A 25446-nucleotide genomic window follows, 5' to 3' on the forward strand; every position below is an offset into this window, starting at 1 on the left:
CAATTGTAGTCATGGAACTGAGCAAGAATTAACTCTAAACCAAAATGGCGGCCATCTGGGCGCAAAATGCGATCCGTGATATTTTTCTTTCTTCCTCTTAAATATGTCATCATTAAAGTTTCTTTCAAATTGTCGATACATCGCGTCGCCATTTGCGAATGTACAAGATCTCTCTTGGAGGCTCCTTCTCAGGAAGCTTGGTGTTCATCTGTGCTTCACTAGTGTGGAGAAAACATTGGATAACCCTATCAAGACTATCAACATTGAAACAAATACACGAGACGATTTTTCCGGAATTTCAACGACGAAACAAGATGATCGGCCTTTGATCGTTCAGGTACGATATTTGGATAACTTCAATGCCTGTTCAGTTGCGAGAAGCACAGCGGCACCGTGAGTGTAAAGGAAGAGGGATAGGTCTGTGGATTGAACTTCCCCTTTCGGTACTTTTATTAAATTCAAAGGTCCCGCCAATCTTGTTCCGGGAAGGCATGATCGGTTTGGTCAGCACCAAGAATCGAGACTTCTGATTGAAATGGAAGCTACCATTAGTCGCAGCAGTTGCTCCATACACACGCTCAGAAACCATTGTTGAATTTGGACTTAATCAATTTCGTCCCCAGAACATACGCCTTTTGGTCAGCAGTGGCCGAGCACTCAATACTCAGGACAAAATTAAAAACTGGAACCAGAATTTTTGATATGGTGCAGGCATTCAAGTTCAATAAATGGCTTCTGTAAAAGGGTAGATGGGCAGAGTAGCTGCTGCCAATGATGTTGCCTCACCTTGCAATATCTCCCAGAGGTCTCAATTCTTGGTACTATCCAAAAGGATCATGACCATTGGGACAAGATTGGAACTTCTCCCAGTCCTGATTCCTGCCACACTGGGAATCCAGAAACAATTTTTGTAAGAATGAAACAAGTTGAAATAATAGGGACTATTACCATTCAAAAAGGTGCAGATTAGTTGCTGGGTATTGTCAGAAATATTTAGGTGGAATCCAGCATCCCACATTCTCATGTTTTAATTTTTGTTCGGCAGACTTCCTAACCTCTTTACTTCTAGGGTTTCCATCCCTCACCTGCAAGTGTAGTGTTGATGTCCTGTCTAACATGTCTGTAATTCTATTTAACATTGATACTAGATTATGAGCTCGAGATTTCTATCATGTAACAGTCGATGAGGGCACAGCCCAAGTCAACTATCATGCATGGAAATCTTGAGCAAATAATCCAATTGTTTTAGTATAAATCTACTAGTCTTTCTAAACTTTATCTAAATCCTCTTCACAGGCACTGTGAAGTGGCCATCATTTTGTAAACAAGTGCTCACTGTTACGCCACTCACTATCTACAACAGAATATGTGTAGATGGTGAGTGGCATGGCCAATCAGAGAATGCCAATCATAATAGGATGCTAGCAGATTTATACTAAAACTTGATAGAAACACAAACAAAAGGCATTAAAAATTAAAATTTTCATTTTTAATAGAGGGTTATCTATTAAAATAGTCTATTTTATTGACACATGAACACCAAAAGTTGAAATACAATGTGTAACGTCAGGTTCACAGCGACTGTTGAAAGGCTGAATTGTCACTTGCTAGACAACTTGTCGCGATGAGACTAGCGTGTGTGGGAGATGCTTTACTAATCGAATAAAGCCAGAGATCACGGAAAATCAGCTGTGATTGACGGTGATTTAATTGACGATAATCGAACGTAAACTGAAATATAATGTAATGAATAAACTAATTACCAGATAATAGAAGATTACAAGATGACAAGAGTCACGAAACAATAATAGCAAACATTCCAATCATAACTGCGATATGACAATACTTCCAGTGAAACTTCCCAGTAAAGATACAATTAAAATCATCAGTGATCCCAAGCAGATACGCATACTGCTAACTGTCCTAATACAATAAATGACAACACTCTAAAAACTTGAAAGCAATAAAATTGTACGATGTGATAAAAACGTGCTTGCGTGAGCGCCACTGAAAGCGATGTGGGAATTTACTAGCAAAGAAAGGACTTAACTGAATTACCAGAGATTCTTATAGGAAAGTTGCTAAATAGAAACCTAAGCTAGGGGGAGTGTGAACTATAAAGATCTATCGCTAAAAACAAAATGAAATAAAAACTTTGAAAACTGGGGCTCTGCCTCATGTTGGACTTAGTACAATAGGCTGTTGTATAAAAAAACCGAGACTAAAGGTACTTAAGGTTAAAAAACGTCAAAACTTGAAACTTATACTAAAAAGCAAGCATAGAAAATAGTTTGTACTTACACATCGGTTCCCGCTTGCACTCTAAATAGTCAAGGGTAGCTTAAAACTTAATTTACTTGAAAACACGTACTGTGCACGCACGATAACTGAAACTTGAACTACTGGCGGGAATATGTCGCTAACACTATCTATATACGTCCACGTGTAAAAACGGATGACGTCATTGCTAAGCAACAAATTGGCGAATCAGAAAGAGTTAAGATTACTCACTTAATTAGAGAAGCCTCGATATAGTGTTCATTACACGATGCATTGTTGTAATAAGTTGTTTTCAGAAGACCCTGATACTCTTGTGGAGGCAGTAAATGGATTAGAAGACTTTTGTGATGCTGTGGACATCACATTTTATGACAGCTCCGGTCCCACCGCACTTCTAACTAATGGTCAACATCATGATAAATGGAACTCTTGGCTCAACTGCATTCAGAAAGTTCACCAAGAGTGTAAGGCATCTATTATGTGCAAGCTTCCCTTTGGTCAACAAGCAGTTGATGACACAATAAAGAAGGGAAGATCACTCCAAGAAGTGGGATGTGAGGTAAATTATTAGTCATTGTGTTAAGAGTATCAAAAAAAATTTAAAAATTTACTTAATAAAAAGCACTGACGCCAATGGGCAAGGAATTGCACCTGTTTTGAATGCGAACTATGCTCACAAAACATTTAGCTTCTGGTAGTTTCTAAGATTATCCTCAGATTGAAGCAATGAATGTCTCTGTTTCCTTGATGTAAAAGTTTTCCCCAAGAAATGTACAGAACTTGAGAGTTCTTCAAACACATCATAGCTTGTCAATCCCCAATGTTTCGTGCATGTATAATGGTTCAGTTAGCACTAAATTCACATTTAAACTCTGTGTCTGTGGATCTCAGACTGACGGTCTGAAGGTCTTTGTCTACGATATACATGTACATGTACATTGTATTTTGATGGTGTTGTTATTTTTTTACTGATAACTGCTGTTCTAATTTTTTGTAAAGCTTCTGTTGCTCCATAAACCAAAACCAGAGAAGATGAATTCCATTGTTACAAGGAAGGATTGGGATTCAGTTAAGGCCATCCGGTAAGAAGGACAATTCTTTATGACCTCTTCAGTGGTCAATATTGTTGAACTCTCATACAGTGTGTGTAGAAATTTGGAAGTGGAGGCCTGGGGATAGTACTTTGGTTATTTTCTATCATTTTCTTCATATTCTTTATTCCTTTCAACCCCAGGTCTATACATTGAAGCCCGCGTAGCAAGTGTTCCCATATGAGCCAAACGAGATTGGCTTGCATAAAAGAGCAAAAAGGTCAAAGGCCATTTTTGCTCTTGCTCAACGTTTTGCACAGTCCAAATTACTCTTGCCCCAGGCTGATATATATTGTTAAGGGGTAGTTAACTGCCATTTTGTGACATTGTTTTGTTTTCTACCTCTTACTTGCTTTCCTGCAGAGAATCTGTTTCCCTGCCATTAATCCTTGACGTTGGCTCATCCACTCTGTGGGAAATTGACAAATGTATAGAATACACTGGTGTTCATGGTGTGGCTGTGTCAGGTATTGATGTGATCTGAGTTCCATATGTACACTGTGATACAAAGTTTGTAAAAGTTTTATACTGTTAGTAAGTGTTGTATTGTAAATCTATTGCAAGTAACGTACCATCAGTATTTGTATAGTAGTAATGTATTGGATTATTATGTTAATAAATGTACCGTTAAAAAAAAGAAACTTTTTATATAAATGGATGCTTTGTCCTCTTGGTTACTCTTTCTGAAATTAAATGATGGAAACTTTAGACTGTAGAAACTAGAAGTCTTCTTAACTTTAAAAATTTACTATGCAACTTAATTCATTAGAAAGAGAGCTCCCTTTGGATTCCCTTACAGCTAGAACTTTAATATTATTATTTAAGTTTGGGAAGTTTAATTACAAGGCAACATTTCCAGTTATCTGTCTGGTTGATGAATGTTTGAAATATTGTAAAGAAGGACAGTAATCTTTTCATGTCACAGATTTAATTGTTTGATTAGTTTTCTGTGTAGTACTTTCATTTACAATGAAATTTTTGTCTTTGGTTCAGATTCACCTGAAGCATTGATTTCACATGATACATAATTTCTAGGACTAGCAAGTAGTCTTCTTTTTTTAAAGAATCTTTAGAAGGAAACCCAGCACTATTCTGCAAGAAACAGCTGCCTGTTATAGACGTGGCCCATCAATACTTGGAGCTGTGTGGACTTCATCCAACACCTATTCCTAACATCAAACACCATCTCAATGGATTTTGTGGATACTTGTAAGAGAAAAATATATCAGGGTTTATCAGTTTCACATTACTTTTCTATTGTTGATGAGTGTAGCCAACAATGTAGTGCTTTGAATATGATCCCATATGTTCAGGCTGAAGATTTTCTGCTGTTTTTGTCGTGACAATAATTTCTCGTCAGTCTCTCCAGGTTTCATAATCTGAGCACCAGCATTGAAAATGTAGAAAACTTGGAGGACCTTGTACTCCTGGTTGGTGAACTCGAGAGAGAGATGTCATTGCTTTCTGTAAGTGAAGATTCACGTTGTCCATCTTTTAAAAAATAAAGCCATAATGCAGACAATTGTTTTTCTAAGCCAAATATAAACAGTGTCTATCTAACAGATACAAATTCTCTTAGAAACAAAACAGCAATTTTCCTAGATGATTCCAATAAGAAACCAGAACGCTGCAATTTTCAAACATTTTGCAAGTTTGTCGCAAGATTGAAGATTTGACATTATTATTAATAAGCTTAATTTTACAGTTTCTAATGAGAACTGTACATTGTTCACTTGTTGATTTTCAGTCTTAATGCTTGATTTTCTCCCCTTTACCTCATTGTTACCCATTCCTGAGAGGATGTCAGTTACTGCATTAAAATGTTTGGGAGAGGACTTTTTTATTCTTATGACTGCTACCATTATTATTGCTCAACGGCTCTAGTTCCGTGGAAAAAGCCAACAAGTTAACTGAATTTAATTTCTTTAAGGTGGCTCAAAACGGTTTCCAGCACATAGATTTTGATGGATCATTAAAACCACTCTTTACCCCTTGATGCTACAATCGTGGTTTCGAAAAACTGCCCAATCGTTGGTGAACACGTTGGTATCGTTTTCGTGACACAATAGGTTACCATAGCAACAGTATGACTTGCTAAAAGCACTCTTAATTACAGCTTTAAGGGCTTATAATTCAAAATTATCGAATTTTGATGAGCATGATAGGACGCAACTTTTGGCAAAGTTTAAAAAAATTCTGTACATAGAATTCAGAGCCACCTTAAAGTTTTGAAAATTTAAGGTGGCTCTGAACCCTATGTCCTTTCACGTGCTTCTCGCCCTCAGGAGTTCGCGAGAGTATTTCCTCAGGATAACCCTTCAGTACAAAGTACCGTTATCAACGGGGTCCTGCTAAGAATTAAAAACTAATAAACAAGAATTATTAAGATATATAAAATAAGATACATATTGAAAACCGTTAAAAATACAATAGAAATTACAAGTAATAATCGTCCAGGGCTTTCCTAAATAAAACTCTAGAATTAATGTTTCTTAAACTTAAAGGCAATGAATTAGAAATCGGGGCACCTAAAAAATAAAAGCTACGGCGAGCAAAATCCAGTCTGACTTTTGGTAGTTTTGCAGTTTTCCCATTGTTTCTAGTGTTTAAAGCGTTATGATGTAATCGGTGAAAATAGTCTTTAAATGGAAAGCATGAAGTTCCATCAAGGCAGTCAAATACGAAGCAGCACGCTCTTTTTTGTAAAAAGTTATCAACAGTTAAAAATCGAAGATCACAGTTCTGTGAACTGCATTTTGGGGAAATGATTTCGAGGTTTCGGGTCTCAATGGAGCGGATCATGCGTTAGCGGGACTCTGACCATTCAAGACTAGTATAGCCGCAATACGTAAATATTGGCATAATCATCGATTGGTAAATTAATTGGGCAGTAAAAGTATCAATACTGGAACGGATGCGCCGTAAGAGGTTCTCTCTTTCTGCTGCCTTCTTGTAAATTTTTTTTAAATGAGTTTCAGAATTATGTGTCGGGTCCAGATGCACGCCGAGGTACTTATAACATGTAGTGGTGTTGATGGGAAAACCGTTGACTGAGAGCTTGACTTGACAGCCTTGAAACAGATTCAACCGCTTACCGGTACCAAACAGCATCACCTCAGATTTTCCTTTCTTCAGATTAAAAATAAGTTCATTATCACGAAACCAGTTAGAGAGATTATCTAAGTCCTGTGAAAGACTGCTTTGTATCGCATCGATATCACTTGAGGATGTAAAAATCACCGTATCGTCAGCGTAAGTGATAATCTTACAATGACGAAGGGGACTATGCACATCATTAAAGAAGATGAGAAAAAGGAGGGGCCCAAGAATACTTCCTTGAGGAACTCCAGTGTTAATTGGATTTGGCTCAGAAAGCACATCATGAAATTGAACGATCTGCTTGCGATGGAATAAATAATCAGTAAACCACTGAAGTTCCATATTATATACGCCATAACGGGACAGTTTACTCAATAAAACGGAATGACTAATGGTATCGAATGCCTTTGATAAGTCAATAAAAACTGCTCCTGTTGCCTTTCCACTGTCGGCCTCCTTTCTGATGAGATCAGTGAAGTAAGTAACAGCTAGTTCCGTTGAGCGGTTCGGACGGAAACCAAATTGGTACTCAAAAAGTAGACTATGACGCTCTATGTGAGCCATCAGCTGCTTGTAGACTATCCTCTCGAAGATCTTTGACAAAGTAGGGAGAATTGAGATAGGCCTGTAATTGTCAATCTCAGCCAGAGACACTGATTTGTATAGGGGGGGTCACCTTTGCCACTTTCCACTCACTAGGAAAGTCTGCATTCTGCTATAACATTTTTTTTAAATTCCTCATCTTTTTTTTTAAATTCCTCATCATTTCCTAATCTCAGCCAGAGACACTGATTTGTATAGGGGGGGTCACCTTTGCCACTTTCCACTCACTAGGAAAGTCTGCATTCTGCTATAACATTTTTTTTAAATTCCTCATCTTTTTTTTTAAATTCCTCATCATTTCCTAATCTCAGCCAGAGACACTGATTTGTATAGGGGGGGTCACCTTTGCCACTTTCCACTCACTAGGAAAGTCTGCATTCTGCTATAACATTTTTTTTAAATTCCTCATCTTTTTTTTTAAATTCCTCATCATTTCCTAATCTCAGCCAGAGACACTGATTTGTATAGGGGGGATCACCTTTGCCACTTTCCACTCACTAGGAAAGTCTGCATTCTGCTATAACATTTTTTTTAAATTCCTCATCTTTTTTTTTAAATTCCTCATCATTTCCTAATCTCAGCCAGAGACACTGATTTGTATAGGGGGGATCACCTTTGCCACTTTCCACTCACTAGGAAAGTCTGCATTCTGCTATAACATTTTTTTTAAATTCCTCATCTTTTTTTTTAAATTCCTCATCATTTCCTAATCTCAGCCAGAGACACTGATTTGTATAGGGGGGATCACCTTTGCCACTTTCCACTCACTAGGAAAGTCTGCATTCTGCTATAACATTTTTTTTAAATTCCTCATCTTTTTTTTTAAATTCCTCATCATTTCCTAATCTCAGCCAGAGACACTGATTTGTATAGGGGGGATCACCTTTGCCACTTTCCACTCACTAGGAAAGTCTGCATTCTGCTATAACATTTTTTTTAAATTCCTCATCTTTTTTTTTAAATTCCTCATCATTTCCTAATCTCAGCCAGAGACACTGATTTGTATAGGGGGGATCACCTTTGCCACTTTCCACTCACTAGGAAAGTCTGCATTCTGCTATAACATTTTTTTTAAATTCCTCATCTTTTTTTTTAAATTCCTCATCATTTCCTAATCTCAGCCAGAGACACTGATTTGTATAGGGGGGATCACCTTTGCCACTTTCCACTCACTAGGAAAGTCTGCATTCTGCTATAACATTTTTTTTAAATTCCTCATCTTTTTTTTTAAATTCCTCATCATTTCCTAATCTCAGCCAGAGACACTGATTTGTATAGGGGGGATCACCTTTGCCACTTTCCACTCACTAGGAAAGTCTGCATTCTGCTATAACATTTTTTTTAAATTCCTCATCTTTTTTTTTAAATTCCTCATCATTTCCTAATCTCAGCCAGAGACACTGATTTGTATAGGGGGGATCACCTTTGCCACTTTCCACTCACTAGGAAAGTCTGCATTCTGCTATAACATTTTTTTTAAATTCCTCATCTTTTTTTTTAAATTCCTCATCATTTCCTAATCTCAGCCAGAGACACTGATTTGTATAGGGGGGATCACCTTTGCCACTTTCCACTCACTAGGAAAGTCTGCATTCTGCTATAACATTTTTTTTAAATTCCTCATCTTTTTTTTTAAATTCCTCATCATTTCCTAATCTCAGCCAGAGACACTGATTTGTATAGGGGGGGTCACCTTTGCCACTTTCCACTCACTAGGAAAGTCTGCATTCTGCTATAACATTTTTTTTAAATTCCTCATCTTTTTTTTTAAATTCCTCATCATTTCCTAATCTCAGCCAGAGACACTGATTTGTATAGGGGGGATCACCTTTGCCACTTTCCACTCACTAGGAAAGTCTGCATTCTGCTATAACATTTTTTTTAAATTCCTCATCTTTTTTTTTAAATTCCTCATCATTTCCTAATCTCAGCCAGAGACACTGATTTGTATAGGGGGGATCACCTTTGCCACTTTCCACTCACTAGGAAAGTCTGCATTCTGCTATAACATTTTTTTTAAATTCCTCATCTTTTTTTTTAAATTCCTCATCATTTCCTAATCTCAGCCAGAGACACTGATTTGTATAGGGGGGATCACCTTTGCCACTTTCCACTCACTAGGAAAGTCTGCATTCTGCTATAACATTTTTTTTAAATTCCTCATCTTTTTTTTTAAATTCCTCATCATTTCCTAATCTCAGCCAGAGACACTGATTTGTATAGGGGGGATCACCTTTGCCACTTTCCACTCACTAGGAAAGTCTGCATTCTGCTATAACATTTTTTTTAAATTCCTCATCTTTTTTTTTAAATTCCTCATCATTTCCTAATCTCAGCCAGAGACACTGATTTGTATAGGGGGGATCACCTTTGCCACTTTCCACTCACTAGGAAAGTCTGCATTCTGCTATAACATTTTTTTTAAATTCCTCATCTTTTTTTTTAAATTCCTCATCATTTCCTAATCTCAGCCAGAGACACTGATTTGTATAGGGGGGATCACCTTTGCCACTTTCCACTCACTAGGAAAGTCTGCATTCTGCTATAACATTTTTTTTAAATTCCTCATCTTTTTTTTTAAATTCCTCATCATTTCCTAATCTCAGCCAGAGACACTGATTTGTATAGGGGGGATCACCTTTGCCACTTTCCACTCACTAGGAAAGTCTGCATTCTGCTATAACATTTTTTTTAAATTCCTCATCTTTTTTTTTAAATTCCTCATCATTTCCTAATCTCAGCCAGAGACACTGATTTGTATAGGGGGGATCACCTTTGCCACTTTCCACTCACTAGGAAAGTCTGCATTCTGCTATAACATTTTTTTTAAATTCCTCATCTTTTTTTTTAAATTCCTCATCATTTCCTAATCTCAGCCAGAGACACTGATTTGTATAGGGGGGGTCACCTTTGCCACTTTCCACTCACTAGGAAAGTCTGCATTCTGCTATAACATTTTTTTTAAATTCCTCATCTTTTTTTTTAAATTCCTCATCATTTCCTAATCTCAGCCAGAGACACTGATTTGTATAGGGGGGGTCACCTTTGCCACTTTCCACTCACTAGGAAAGTCTGCATTCTGCTATAACATTTTTTTTTAAATTCCTCATCTTTTTTTTTAAATTCCTCATCATTTCCTAATCTCAGCCAGAGACACTGATTTGTATAGGGGGGGTCACCTTTGCCACTTTCCACTCACTAGGAAAGTCTGCATTCTGCTATAACATTTTTTTTAAATTCCTCATCTTTTTTTTTAAATTCCTCATCATTTCCTAATCTCAGCCAGAGACACTGATTTGTATAGGGGGGATCACCTTTGCCACTTTCCACACACTAGGAAAGTCTGCATTCTGCTATAACATTTTTTTTTAAATTCCTCATCTTTTTTTTTAAATTCCTCATCATTTCCTAATCTCAGCCAGAGACACTGATTTGTATAGGGGGGGTCACCTTTGCCACTTTCCACTCACTAGGAAAGTCTGCATTCTGCTATAACATTTTTTTTAAATTCCTCATCTTTTTTTTTAAATTCCTCATCATTTCCTAATCTCAGCCAGAGACACTGATTTGTATAGGGGGGGTCACCTTTGCCACTTTCCACACACTAGGAAAGTCTGCATTCTGCTATAACATTTTTTTTAAATTCCTCATCTTTTTTTTAAAATTCCTCATCATTTCCTAATCTCAGCCAGAGACACTGATTTGTATAGGGGGGATCACCTTTGCCACTTTCCACTCACTAGGAAAGTCTGCATTCTGCTATAACATTTTTAGCAATTCCTTCAAATAAAACATGTTGAGTCTTGGAAAATGCATGTTCAAATGTTTTTGAAAGGACCAATCTTATTTTGTCTCTTTTTTGTCAACACAGAAAAATGAAGTGAAGTCTTTAGTGAGGATGAAAAGGAAAAAGGTGAGTAGTTTTTGTTCATTTTCACGAGTGTATTTCAGTTGTCTATTTATAGTCTGTCAGCTGTTGTTTTTATTGGTCTACATCATGTTTATTTCAGGAATACTTCAAACGAAGTCGTGAAGAAAAAAAAGCTGAAAAGAAGTCCACAGTGGAATCAGAGCCTGCTGCAGCAATAGGTACAGGTAATGGTGTATAGCTTCTTTAATAATTATTCTTTCCCGATTTTTTACCTTCCAATTTTCTATGTTGCAACTTCTTCAAGTAGAACATTACTTACAATTTACCGGAAATGCTCGTACATGTATGTTAGCATCTATATTGGCCACTTCGTCATTTTTGTTTGGCCACTTTCTGCGTTTCAAACGAATACGCAATCAGTCATTTCTTATTTAAAACTCTTTCAAAGCAGGTCAGCTATGGTTTTACCTCTGGTTACTCCAGACTTTCAAGCCGGTTATCTTTCGTTACCGATTTACGAAATCAGCCGTTTGGCTTTCCATGAAAGTATCTGTAAACTCCTATATATACGCTGTATGTTAAGAAGACAGTTCCGAGGTGGCGTGAAGCGCGAATAGCGCGCGCGCGCACGGAAACATTTTGAATTTAAGTTACGCGCACGTTAGTTGCGCTTACGAATTTAAGTTGCGTGGACGTTTATCGGCAGAGTTTTAGACAGTTTCCAGTGAGCAGTTGTTGTGCCTTTTAGAGAGTTTTGTGCCGTTTAGAGTTTACCGTTTTACTGATTTTGAAGTGTTTTGGTCGAGTACTGTTTCCCTTTACCGCTCACGAACACTGTATCTTTTTAACTTACGTGTGTGTCAGTTTCCTTATACGAAAGACTTCAACTTCATTTAATTCATTTTTTTTTCCTTTTCATGCTACGAAAAGAAGAAAATCACATTCCGAAAACTGTACTAAAGGAAATTCAAAAAGAGAGAGTAGAAAACGCAATGAAGAGCGGTGGACAGAGAGTGGCCATTGATTTTACTGTATCGGATGACATGCGCAATAAGGTCAGTAGATCTGCCAATCGTCAACTGACTGACTGACTGACTGACGGAAGGACGGAGGGACGGAGGGACGGATGGACTGACTGACGGACGGACGGACAGACAGACAGACAGACAGACGGAAAGGAAGGACTGACTGACTAGAGGACAGAAAGACGGACTGACGGAAGGATGGACGGACTGATTAATAGGCCATATTCGTATTCACGGTATTGGACTGGAACTAGCTTGTAGCTGAGGCTGATGTGGAGAGTCTGTTCAAATGTAAATGACGTTTCTCGCTTTTTAATGATATTCCCCCACACAAGCCTCTGTTGCAAGCTAGTTCCAGTCCAATACCGAGAATACGAATATGGCCTACTGAATGATTGATTAGAGCGGTTTTCGATAACTTTGGTTTTGGTTTTACTGCGGTTTGAGATTGGCTGAGTAGTCTAATTAGTAAGTAGTTTGTTTGGTTTTAGGTTTACGATCTAATTAAAAATAGTGAACCCTTTAACACATTTTTATAATGTTCAAATTCCAGAAAAAGAATATACCAGTACTCAAGGGATCAAGCAAATTTGGGGACGAGAATTAATGAAACAACAGGCGTCTGCGTACATAACCTGCTTTCCCTCGCATCTCTCAATTGAAAACCACAGCTCTAATTGATTGATTGCTTACAGCTATGAGTGATATGCTAATCACTTTCTTATGATATCATTTCCAGGAAGTAACCAAACTTGCTGCTCAGGTGCGACAGCTGTATGGTTCCAACATGAAGTCAGTTTCGCCTGTTCATCTCCATCTGACAGGACTAGTGACGGGCAGCAGAGTATACCTTGAGTGCGTCAGACAGTCTCTAGACTTCAGTAAACTGATGGTGAGTGAACCCGGGCCACACACAGCTCATGTCTGCGAACAACTACTTGTTGTGATCGTAATCAGCCAGAGTCCCTCCCCTAGGGTATAGTATTGAGCCAACCGATTTCTACGAATCACATCGTGAGTTTGTAAATCCCGCCAATGAACCGTACGCAACCCTCTTTAACTCTTTAATACTAACCAACGTGGCTTGCACTGAGAAGTTAAAGGCATAATAGCGGTGTCAGTGAGTGATTGCACCGTTGCTCTGATATACATCTACATTTAATTAAGTCGGTAAAATCGCAAGATATGACTCCAGCTTTTCTTCTTTGTGACCCTCCCAGGGGGTAATTAAACAGTTAACTTCCTTAAAACCAAACAAAGCAAGTGGCCCGGACGACATCCCCACTGGTTCTTAAAAGAGCATGCACGTGAGGTTGGCCCTATCTTAAGAGTACTCTTTCAAGCTTCCGTTGGTTCTGGTATTGTGCCATCACGATGGAAAGATGCAAATGCGTGTGGTATATTTAAGAACGGTGATAGGTCCAAGCCTTCAAACTACAGACCCATTTCATTGACTTATGTCGCGTCAAAAGTTCTTGGACACATTGTTCACAGCCACGTGATGAAACACCTTGAACTACACCAAATTCGTACAGACGTGCAGCATGGCTTTAGAGCCAAGCGATCTACAGTTACCCAGCTGATGATAACTATTCACGACTGATGATGGCAATGTGTCCGAGTCAAGGTCTAAAGAATGTTATTATGATTTTTAGGTTCGCTTTTCAGAGGAGAGTTTTTTGACCTTGTTTGACCCTGATGAAGTTGTATATCTCACACCTGACTCCCCCAATGGTAAGGAAAAATACGAAACAGTCATTCTTGTTACTCCAGAATGTTCAAAGCCCGATTAAGCAAACCCAAGATTAGCGAGAATTTTGATTTCACTTTTGTAACTTTTCGGTGAGGTTTTCGGTTTATATTGTTTGTCCTTGAGTTCTGGGTTTGAATAATTTCAAACTACACAAAGCATAAGCAGTAAACACATTTCTATACAAGAAAAAGTAATGTTTCGCTTAACTTTTGATCCTGGATTAACGTTAACCGGCTTTCGAGCAACCCATCCTAATGAAGCGCACTAGTTGGAGGGGTCTGGAGTAGAGCGCAGAATGGTTTCGACAAAATTATGAAAAATTATGAAAAAACGCGTTTAACAAGTTAGTTATAAACACTAACAAACCAAAGACAGAGAAGAACAATTTGTAACTTTTTGGAGATTTGCCAGATTAGTTCTTGCATTGAAACGTGTCAGTCATCTTTTTGTACAATTATGGTGTCTTATTCTAATTATTACTGCGTGTTTATGCCGATAATAAAAAAAGGTTACAATTGGATGCTCCGCCACGCAGCACTGTTATCAGAAGCTGGAGAGTAGAGAAAGAACTTTCCAGGGCTAATCCTCAGAAGGAAATTTCTGTTTTTTTTTCCTCCAGCACTTTTAAAATTACTCAGAATTACTACTTTGCAGCTTATGTTGCAGCATAGTTAGTAAGCTGTTTTATCGTTGATGTTTCAGAACTTGATCAACTGAACAAAGATAAAGTGTACGTTATAGGCGGACTTGTAGATCATCAATTACGCAAGGTAACGATAAGAACGCTCTTAGTTTTCATTTTAGCCATTAGTTTTCTACCAATATAATACTTAGATATACTTTCATTGCTCTCTTTTATTGTATTGATCTAGAAAAATTGTACTTCATAGATATGTAATTTCCTTTTTATTCAATTTTTAAACTCCTTGTACATATCTTTGCGGTAATTTTTAAATTCTGAATTTTTTTATCATGTAGTCTTAATTTTACGCAGGGCCCCTTTTGATACCAGCCTATGGCTGATGGGGCTACCCTGCCTAAATAATAGTGACTTGACTCGACGAGCTCTGTGTTCATAAAACTACAGTACTGTTATTATTTACGAGGCTGTGTTTTATTTCATCAGTTTAGAAGATTTCAGACCATCTCAGATCTTAAAATGTATGGGGTTCAAACTTGTACCAGACTAAATAAGCAGTCGTTGATCGTGGGGCTGAGCCTCGAAATGTTTTAGTATTGATTTAGTTTTCCAATTAGAGGAAAAGCCATTGGTTCATGTAATGTAGAAGAGACCAAATGTCTAAGGTGATTCACGTTATTGTTATAAAATGCCTTCCTTTTTTCTTTAATAACTTTTTTAATGTTTCAAGCCTTACGTCAAAGGTTTTAGCCGATATATTGCATGTACAATCCGAAATAACATGACTCTTGATATATGCTCTATTTATTTTTCCATGGCTCCCCTGGCACGAGTTTTTTTCAGCAGTTTTTGCTGGACAAAAATTTCTTTTTGGTAATTGCCTAACCTCCCTCCCCTCAAAAAAATAATGGTCCGTCCCTAAAGTGGTTGGAGGATTCCTTGCTATTCCGGTGAAGTGTTTCCTCAGAGGTCCGTTGTCTCCTGTGCTGTCAGTCAAGAATGCCTGAATGCCCAGTTCTCAATCTCATCACCTGGTGAGACTGGCAGTAAACAGTCGCTCGTTACTCAGAGTGCAACCGATTACATCGTGAGACTAAATGATAATACCTTAATTACCATACTTGTGTAACAACTCGACTCTTTATTCTGCTTTTTAATTATCTGTTTGTACTTTTCAGTTTTCACCTGAGAATTACCGTATTGATTGACGGGCGCTTGTTGTTTGTTGTCAGGGTAAGACGAGATCTCGAGCGGAAGCTAAACAAGTGACTACAGCCCGCCTTCCCATCGACAAGTACATGGAGAGAAAGAAAGAGCCAGGATATCACTCCTTTTCAAACGTGCTCTCAGTAAACCAAGGTATTGCATAGACTTCACTAAATCGTTTTTTTTAATATCTTATGATCCAGGTGTTTCGATTCTCTCGCTTAGTGTGTACAGTGCTGCTGTTTACGCGAGGCCAGTGTATCCCATAAGCTGTAGGAGATGCGGATTTCGACTAAATAAAAGCACACTACTAACTACTTATTAACCGAGAGTGCGGTCTTTTCGGGACAATTTCAAACCGAGACCTTGCAGCGAGGTCAACACGGCAAGGCAAGACCGAACGTTGAGGTTAATGAGTTGTTTATTGCATGGCTTTTTGCTTTGTTTTGCAGGGTCGTGATCGGCCCGTGGGGATTACAGGAGAATAATGCCCTATAATAAGTCAATCAGAGCGCGCGTTATATTGTCTGCCTTTTAAGTTATTTTCGCGATCGAACTCTCGACACAACACTTGGGGCAACCAAACTTTTATTGAACTGAGAATTCCTACGAGTTCCAGTGCCCAACCCCTGCGCCATAACGCCAAATGCAAACTTTCAGCACCCAAGACTTATCGGTTCATCAAAAGCTTGGCTACATAAGTGCGGTGCAAGAGATCGATCGCCGAAAGTAAAAGGACATATTTTTTAGATGCTCTTGTTCAGTCGCTCGTCTCCTATAGCTTATGGTATCTCTGAGGCGTCAGTCAAAATGGCTGCCCTTGCGCTTTCATACTCGTGCAGAACTCTTGCGCCTTCCGCGTTATCGAGCAATTTGGAGTAATTATAGGTAATTCTCTGACATTCTGAACCTTTTTCTATTGAGGGTCTATTATAGGGGGTCGTACATTCCGTAAACCGCCATATTTTGTTACTTGGAAACCGCAGACTGCTTTCGTTTTCTCCAAAAACCGAAATCGCCCTACTAGTAAGACGATTATATAACTCATGATCTTTTAACAATACTTAACAGATTGTTATCGAAATAATAGCTTAATAATCCGTCATGTACTTCTCCTCACAAAGACCACATGATCCATTCATTCCACATGATCCAACTCCATTCAGGAACCAGCGAACAAAACGTTTTGACGTCTAATGGGCTGTTCACAAAGACAAAGATTGCTTGAGATGTTTATAACGAAGCGTGAAAGTACTTGTTTTGAGCGCTCTCGATTTGAAAAACCGTCACCAAAACACACAAAAACCCCAACCGCGCGACAATTTCGTAACCAAAAACCGCCAGATAATTGTGAATGTACCCGCAAACCGGCACTCAAAACTGGCTTAAACCGCCAAACCTCCAGAGTATAACAGAACCTCTCTATTGGTTCTTATAACAGCGGTTTTTCCCATGACCAGCTGTCTAATCGCTCTCGATTAGTCAACGACAATTCACTGATTATCGGCAAAGAAGTGCAAATTTCTGATTAAAAGGCAAAACCGGTAATGACTTTCTTAGTGGCAATGCCACAGCTGGTGTAACAATATTTGCATCTACGCGATATTAATAAAATATTATTTGTTTATGGTGCCGACACCTGCGCCTCTTGAAAACATCACTATTTTAAGCGAAGCATCGGAAATCTTTACTTTTCCGTAAATCCCATTTCATTGCATGCTAGTGTCCGCTTTTGTGATATATTTTATTAATGCCGATCTGGTGTAGAGATAGGTGGATAAAAGTATGCTTTTTTTAGACCAAGGTAGCTTCCGTGCAGTTTACTATTGATTAAACGTTCTTTTTCTCCTCGACCGCGAATAAAAGAACGACTGATCGCTCGTTATCTTGCAGATGTCTTCTGTTTCTTCCGCAGCAGGAAAGGAAGTAGGTCACTGCCGTAAATTCCGGTTAAAAACCCTGGGCTTATACAGCTTCATAAGGGGATTTGGGTGTGCTTATAAACGCGCCGGGGGGGGAGGACTTACAAGCGGCATAGAAGAAAAGTTTCAACATGAGTTGATGAAACAAATATCGAACAGTGTAAGTATTTCTTGGGAACAAGAAAAACAAGGCACAATTTAGGAAGCAAATACGCGAAGTACAAGAGTTCAAGGTCTAGGTATGGGAAAATTTACTTCTAAAGGCAAATACCGGAGGCGGAGGTTCACATATAGATCCCTTTGACTTTTGTCTCAGGCGTAGTTCACATTAGCGACATTACGACATAACGACATAAACACAACCACATACGAAGGACGCTGCGGCGTTATGTTTGCTGTGTGAAGATCCTGACATAATGGCAACATAACAGCAACATGACGACATAAAGAAACAAAAAAAATGATATTTTTGTTATGGCTTTATGTCGATGTTCACATTACCGACATAATAAGCGATTATCTCGTTATGTCGCTCATGTGAACAAGGCCTAACATAACGACATTTGTAAGTAAGAAAGTAAAGTAAAGCCTGTTCATACTAGCGACATAACGACATAGTCACGAACGACATAAAAAGGACGTTATCTCAACGTAAAAAGGACGTTATGTTTGTAGTGTGAACATGTAGACATAATGACATATTAGCAACATAACAGCATGAACATAACGGCATAAAGATAAAACTGATCTTTTCCTTATGTCGTTATGTCGCTAGTGTGAACCAGGCTTAAGTGACTCAATTTAAGTGTCACACTAAAATAGCAGCAAAAAAACCGCTAGGTGAGGACTCTTAAAAAAATTAGAATGAGAAGACCTAACATTATGTTTAAAAAGCTAATAAAAAATACTTGCAATTTAAAACTATAAATACGATAAAAATGCAAAAGATATATGAGATAAAAATACATAAAAGTCATTAAGAAGCACATTAAGTGCAATTATTATATGGCTGTGTCTCACAAGGACTGGGAACTATTGAATTCACGAATTTGATTGGGTGAACTCGATATTGACCGCGATCTAGATTTTCCCATCTAGACCGGCATCTTTACCGGTTTCATTTTGCGTTGAAAAAGTAGCAAACTAAAATACAAAAGTGTTCACCGTTTTCTTTTATTTTCTTCTCAATCATTTATGGGAGTGCCAAAAAGCCTGATGACAAAAAGAAGTAAAGAGGACGAGCAATTTCTGCAGCCTTAAGTTAAGCTCATCGCCGTTCGCTAGCAAACCAGTTACATTAAACGAATGAAAGTTTTCTTCTTTGCCATATAATAAACATCTTATTAACCGAGCTCAGTCGGTCTGTATGGGAGAATCTTGACCTCCGTCGTGTGTACAGACCTCACTGCGTTCGGTCTGTACTCACGACCTCGGTCAAGATTCTCCCATACAGACCTCCCGCTCGGTTAATAAGAGCTAATTATCACCACAGCTATCAGTTAAAATATCTAAGTCTTAAAAGATGACAATGTCGGCGAACTTCTAATATTCCTTGGTATAAAATTTCATAACTTAAGCCCAGTATATCTAATCGTCTGATGTTTGCGTTTCTAGCGGTTTCATCTCAATACTAGTACTATCGAAATCTCAAAATATCTCTTTTTTAAGGGTGTGTTTTTTCGGGGTGATCTGAATTAGGATCAGTGATCCAAGATCACCCGGATCGTGGTGAATCAAAGGAAACGTGGAATCCGTGACCAGAGTGGATTCATCGGTTCCTTTGATGTACCATGATCTGAGTGATCTTGATCTTAGTGACCTTGGATTCTAGATAAAGGTTTTCTGACTTTCACATTTATTGCATTTATTAAATAAAATTTGCGTTATAAATGATTTGAACAGGCTCACGTTGTTTAGGGCTGGACCATCAACCTAAAAGAGACTGGAAATTTCCACTAGCTTCCCATCCATCTCTCATTTATAATTTTTCATTTCCTCCCCCCCCCCCCCCCCCCGTCTTGCCTTCTCCCTTCCGCACACAAAAGGCTTTCGCAGAAAATACCCTATACCCTATAGTAAACGCACTGCGCCAATCTTTGATTACTACAAGTTTACATGAAGATAGGACTATCGCTGTGTAGAGCGGGGGGCTCGTAAACGGAGGGTCTTATAACCAGAATTTTACCGTTTAAATACTGTTGCTGCCGGTTTTTATAAATATTCGCTTCATTTAAACACCCAGATAAAGCAGTTTTGACAGAAGTAATAACTCCGATAATTAAATTCTAGCTGGCGGTATTTCTTTCCGACAACAACGTCATGCTTTTCATCTTAGTTGGACAGAATTTCAGCGTTATTGACGGCACGAGATCGACTGATAGGAAGACTGTGCGGCAAGTGGTCCAGGGACCAATCACCTCTCGCATATTTTAATCTTCTCGCGATAAATTAAACGTTTCGCAATCAAGAAATAAGATGCGTTGCTCACAAGCTGGGCATTTGGATGTTTTGTTTTTCTAGCTTCTTTTGTACTTTAATCAGGACCTGGGATTCTATCCTAGAATAAAATAAGTAATGTGGAGTTTTCTTAATGGCAGTGGTGAGACACCATTACTGGGTATCTGTTGGAAAACAAATTTCTTCTATTCGATCGCCACATTCGAAAAGACGTGCTCTGAAAACTGCGCCAATTTAACTTCTTATTCAGTTTGTCATTAAAAATGGATGAGAAGTGCGAAATTATAAACATTTTCTCCGCCTGCATTATAGTCTTTAGACACTTTATAGTCTTAAGCTCTGTTTCCATACGGCAAAGGGAGCGAAATGCGCTAAGTTCGTGTTTGTAGAAAGAGTTTCCGGCGTAGAATGAGAGTAACTCTATTTATTCAGATAAATTCATACTAGAAACTCTTTGGAATACAACCCTTTTACCACAAAGTTAGTCTATCTACAGCTGCTGCTTCTTTTTTTTTTTAAAATCATTGTTAAAATTGTATCAGAGAGGGTTTGCTAGAAGCCGTGAGACACTATATAACAGAAGGTCTGTATAAAAGTCTAATTAAAATCTGGGCATTGTTTACTGTTCGTAGTTTTTAATCTTCTAATCCAAGAAAAGTCGAACATAAAAGTAATGGTAAACAAATGTTTGTTTGTGTTCATCAGACAACGAGCTCTTAGAAGGTTGACGTCGATTATTCTTCAAGAATGGCGATTGCATGTTGTAGCCTACTGCTAATTGCGCCAAACTCTTAGACTGTCTAGTCTTCTAAAGGTTTACGTTCCCTGGTGTTAAGTTCAGTGCTACAAAAATTATGGAAACTAGACATTCTATTTTATGTTCTATGTAGCCAGTTCTTTGAGCGACCGAGTTTGTGTCTTCTTCTTCAGGGAAGTAATTTATTATTCAAAAATCTCTTGTCACCTCTTTAGTCTTTCTATAAATAGTCCTGGGTCTTTATCCCACGCACCAGTTTCGATATTGAAGTTAGAGTTTTATCTAGCGTTGTCCAGCCCATATTCTCTGATGAACCAGCTCTTGATTTCATCGTCTATTTCACGGTAACACTTTCGCTTCTTGCAAGACCTCATGCTGCTGGTTACACAAGACAAAGCCTCACTGGCTGATTCACTGGAAAAGGGTCCTTCCGCAGCACTTGTTTGTGTGAAGAATTCGGGGAACATAGCTTGAGCTGTGTAACTGATCTCCCTGACATAAGATTCTGTTTTGGTAAAGGAGGTCGATGAATACAAACTACTGCAACTCGAGTTGGAGCTAGATGAGTAATGTTCGTAAAACGCCTCGGTGTGGAAGGTATTTTCCTTTCGAGTTTCACTCTTCAGTTGGCGAATCATTTTCAGTGCGCTTCCACTTGGCTCGAAGACGCGTCGCGGTTCCCTTAGTTTTCCCTTTTAGTCAGCAGCTGGGTTCAATAGTGTCTGTCGTAGCTTATCCGCCCAGGATAGATCCATTAGCTTACGCTGCAACTTTAGTCTACCAAAAATGTCAGCTGCTTGGAATACTTGTATGTGATCCGCGCCTGCCACATTGCGGGAACTTAACTTACGTAACCACTGCCAGAAACATGCGAGCGTACGCGTGAGCCTTTGGGACATCATCAAAATATTTTGAGACCTTAATCTGAATATGTTGTGTGATATATGTTTATGGCAGTGTAAATAAATGTTGCCAAAACTATTATTCTAGAATTTCTAAGAAAAATTGATGGACACCGACCGAACAGATCGATCCGATCGAATCGATCTAATTTTTTGGAAAATTAGGCGAGAAGTATAAAACATAACAACGAAAAACGATCTGTGGTAGAAAGTTGTTTAACAATAGGCCAGAAAATTTTAAGGCAGATGTTAATGAAAATTTCATGTTGGCTTGATAATAGACAGTTGCCTAGACAATATTGTGTTCTTTTGAGAAAGTAGAGAATTGAATTAATACCCTTTTTCACGCTTGATGTGTTGGGTGTATTATTGTTCGTTTTCTCTGTCTTTGCTTCTAACAGGCTGCCGTTTGTCGTCTGAGTAGCTGAAAGCTATTTTTTGAAGCTAAAAGAAAATAACCACACAACGCTTTTACAAGTTATCAACTGAGACGAAAATATCAGCTGATGACACTAGAGGGATTTTGACGAAATTTGTGATAAGAGTAGTTTTTTCGGTCACCCAAGATACACACATGCGTTCCTGGAATGAGTTGAAAAAGTGGGAAAAGAGACACGAGATTCAAATGTTCTACTTTTTTGACATTTTGTATAATTTTAAATTGCAGAGAAGGTTGACACAAAGGAGTTAAATTAGTAGCATTTTATTTTTCGACAACTTTTTGACACATCTGTTGGATTGTGTGACGAAGTGCGAGTTTCCATTTTACGTCGTTTTAAGTGTTTGTTTTCTCGCTTGCGTTCCCCGCCTTTAGGCGTCCTGGATTTTGATTGGTTTATTCTAAAATCAATAGCGCTTTTCGCATTGCCGTGTTTGCATAACAGTACAGCGAACATTCTAACAAGGCACAACCTGTCAGACACCTTGCTTTTCTTCGGTGCCTTGAACAAGCAGTCTTTAATACGGAGAAGAATTACGTCTTCAGTTCTTGAAGGTTTTGTTTATGGCAAAGATCGTTAAAGGATCACTCTCTGGCTGATGTGAATCTAATGTTTTAAGTCTTCAATTTTAATTTACATTAATTTCTTACGCGCATACGTCTTGTCGTCTTGTTTTCCTTTTTTCTGAGGAAGGAAATAGGAAACAGCTGCATGTTTACAATATTCTAAACAAGAAAAGGAAACGAAACATATTCATCTTTTCAGCGATATGCAACGCGAAAATTCCGCGAAAATGCTTAACGTTAATTAACAAATGCTAATATGGTTTTATTGGGAATTCCTTGAACCAATCATCCTCGGAGACTTGGGGCGGGTGGAAATAAAAACGTCAAAAATTGAAGCCTCGAAAGTTTCTGCCTTACTTGTAAAGCTTCGACGCTTCAATTTTTCTCGGATTTATTTCTTCCCGCCCCAACTAACTGCCCCTGGTCCTCCGAGGATGAGAACCAATGACAATACAAGATCAACCACATGAGTGCATAAATTAGCATAGATAATGTAATTTAGTTGTGTCGTGTGACGAGCCGATGCCAGGGCCTTGTCCCGCCCCTCCGAAATTCCAACGGAAAAGACGGTCACTGAACGATGGGAAGTCTAAGACTACTGCAAAGCTGACACAACGTGGTATATTTGAAACAATATTTCGGGTGGCCAGACCAGTCATCTTCAGGTTTAGGTGTGAATTGCGCTTAACTCGTGAATTGCGCATGCACAACACGAGTTATCGTGAGTTATGGAAAATTAATATTCAACTTTCATTCACTGTACGAATTCCGATTTTCTGATTGGCTGATTTGTACTACGTGATACTGGGTTGTGACGAGACAACCACCTTGACGTCATTATCGTGGTGTAATAGCCGTGATGTAAATTCAACACACCACTGTCATCGCGCCATGGCTTCGAATGACTCAAATATAGTGGTTTGAATGCAGTGTTTCTTTGTGCAGTGTGTTCAATTTGAATAATAAAAATGTTAACGTACTCATTGCACTCATTACTTGTGAATTGTCGGGATTTACCCGCACTTGTTCACTAACAATGAACTTGAAATTTTCAATACCGATATTGAAATTTTTCGTTCATTGTTAGTGAACTCGTGCAGGTAAATCCCGATGATTCACTCGCAGAGTACGTTAACCTGTAAATGTGTCGCTCGATCGCTCGATGGGCTGTAAACATTATGCAAATGAGGTTCGCTCGCGTCTTACTTTTAAATTGCTGTCCATCTTTAATTAACACAAGCTGTTTTAAAGGTCTGAATTAAAAGATGTAAGTTAAAGAAGACTCGGCCACAGAAAATGAGAACATCGAGAATTGTAAAATCGATGAGCAGCACAAGTTCCCACTGGATGCGGACTTCGTATGGCTTTTACAGAAACGGAAGTCGTTGAAGTACGGTTATGGTATGGTAAATGCGCATATGGCGAGCGAAATGATATAAACACAGATTATTTATTAACGTTTTTAGGGACGGAAGCAACGTGGGTGGAGGGGCAGATAGTCTCCTTCGCAGCCGTTATTAGGGTCGAGAAGCGTTCCGTGACGACCCTAGTAAGACTAATAACGGCTGCTAAGGAGACTAGGGGCAGAGTGCTAGTGTTCTAACTACAAAAATATTCAAGCTATCATAATCGGCGCTTTCGCTTTGACCAAATAATCCGGTTTAAATTTCCGAAAATTAATGACGTCTCATAAGGTGAAAATGACTGTCGTCTCCAAAGATACGCCATCTTGAATACCATAAAGTGAAAATTCCCAGTGATAGGCGATTTGTTTCGGTTTTGTTTCCATTGCGATTTCTAAAATGTAAATAAAGTAAAAGCCGCTTGACTTGTGTTCTTCGCGTCATGATCTACATTTCGCCTGCATGCGGCAACAGAAGAAATCAGTCATGCGTTTAGCCCTTTCAATGTAATATCGAAACAGATATTGGCTTTCAAATGCTGTCAAATTTCTGGGTGACAAAAGAGCTATTATAAAATAGACCTTTTTCGTAAATGGCTGCCAATTACAAATTCTCTTGTAAGTATTAAATCGAGCCTGACTAACCTCGTTTTTCAGTTAACAGTTCAAATTTTTTTTTACACACAAACGAATTTAGCGACGTTAATTTAAATGGCAACCATTTATGAAGAGTCCATTAGCCCATACATTCTTCGTAAAATTTTGAGTGGTTCGGAAACCCGCGCTACACAAAAGTGTTTACATGGTGTATCGGGTTCAAATTTCTTGGAACAGTTAATTGTGACATGTCCTTTCAGTATTCAGAGTTCATATCACGTTACTCGATCGAAGACTAAAGCGCTTGTGCTAATGAGGCAAATATTGTAAACGACGATTGCCCTATTGAGACTATTGACTCCATGGGAGTCGAAATTTGTGATCTAGTAATAAGAAAACTCAAAAAAATATATATCAAATTAAACGTTAAATCTCACAGTTTGGGTGGAAAAAATTTGGTCACGCTAAGATGGTGACGTTCAGTACCTGACATATAATTGACACGTTCATAGACCGTTTTGGCGAGAACTGCGCATGCGCCCTATATTTAACCGCTGTGAAGAGTGGAATAAGGTTAACGACAGTGTCTCTCCCAAGTATGGTGATTTATCGCCCTGTAGTTTGTGGATACTCATCTTTTGTGGTTCAGTTGTACTTAACTCCATTGCTTCTCTCTGTTGCTTTCAGTTTTCGACATTTTGTTGAAATTCCACGAAACTCAAGATTGGCGATGTACTTTGGAGACTTGTATACCTCCTCGCAAAGGATTAGTGTTAAAGCAGCCGTAACCCTGGTCAGTGACATCACACCCCCGTCATGGTTCAAAGACAGCGTT

At 38.5% G+C, this 25446-nt stretch overlaps 1 protein-coding gene across 4 annotated transcripts; it reads left to right on the forward strand.

The window, feature by feature from the left end:
* The first annotated feature begins 45 nt into the window (after positions 1 to 45).
* Positions 46 to 25437, forward strand: LOC145490642 (tRNA-dihydrouridine(16/17) synthase [NAD(P)(+)]-like). 4 transcript variants are annotated; one of them, XM_081469725.1, is made up of 14 exons: positions 46 to 337; positions 2567 to 2839; positions 3280 to 3362; positions 3735 to 3838; positions 4436 to 4580; positions 4732 to 4837; positions 10945 to 10986; positions 11084 to 11168; positions 11875 to 11999; positions 12709 to 12861; positions 13625 to 13703; positions 14425 to 14492; positions 15595 to 15721; positions 25299 to 25437. In XM_081469725.1, exons 1-14 carry the CDS (start codon positions 104 to 106, stop codon positions 25397 to 25399), a joined length of 1725 nt encoding a protein of 574 aa, XP_081325851.1. In that variant the 5' UTR covers positions 46 to 103; the 3' UTR covers positions 25400 to 25437. The 4 variants fall into 4 exon arrangements, with proteins under 4 accessions (XP_081325851.1, XP_081325859.1, XP_081325866.1 ...); XM_081469733.1 differs by having other exon boundaries at positions 11878 to 11999; XM_081469740.1 differs by having other exon boundaries at positions 11084 to 11162.
* The last annotated feature ends 9 nt before the right edge of the window (positions 25438 to 25446 follow it).

The sequence above is a fragment of the Orbicella franksi genome, chromosome 1 (genome assembly GCF_964199315.1).
Source record: "Orbicella franksi chromosome 1, jaOrbFran1.1, whole genome shotgun sequence".
Classification (NCBI taxonomy): domain Eukaryota; kingdom Metazoa; phylum Cnidaria; class Anthozoa; order Scleractinia; family Merulinidae; genus Orbicella; species Orbicella franksi.

What these genes read in the sequence shown, in the direction of transcription:
- LOC145490642 (XM_081469725.1), top strand. Translation starts at nt 104, where the DNA reads ATGTCATCATTAAAGTTTCTTTCAAATTGTCGATACATCGCGTCGCCA. An exon ending in TCCAAGAAGTGGGATGTGAG is followed by an intron (nt 2,840 to 3,279) that starts GTAAATTATTAG and finishes TTTTTTGTAAAG; the next exon opens with CTTCTGTTGCTCCATAAACC. An exon ending in TCATGGTGTGGCTGTGTCAG is followed by an intron (nt 3,839 to 4,435) that starts GTATTGATGTGA and finishes CTTTTTTTAAAG; the next exon opens with AATCTTTAGAAGGAAACCCA.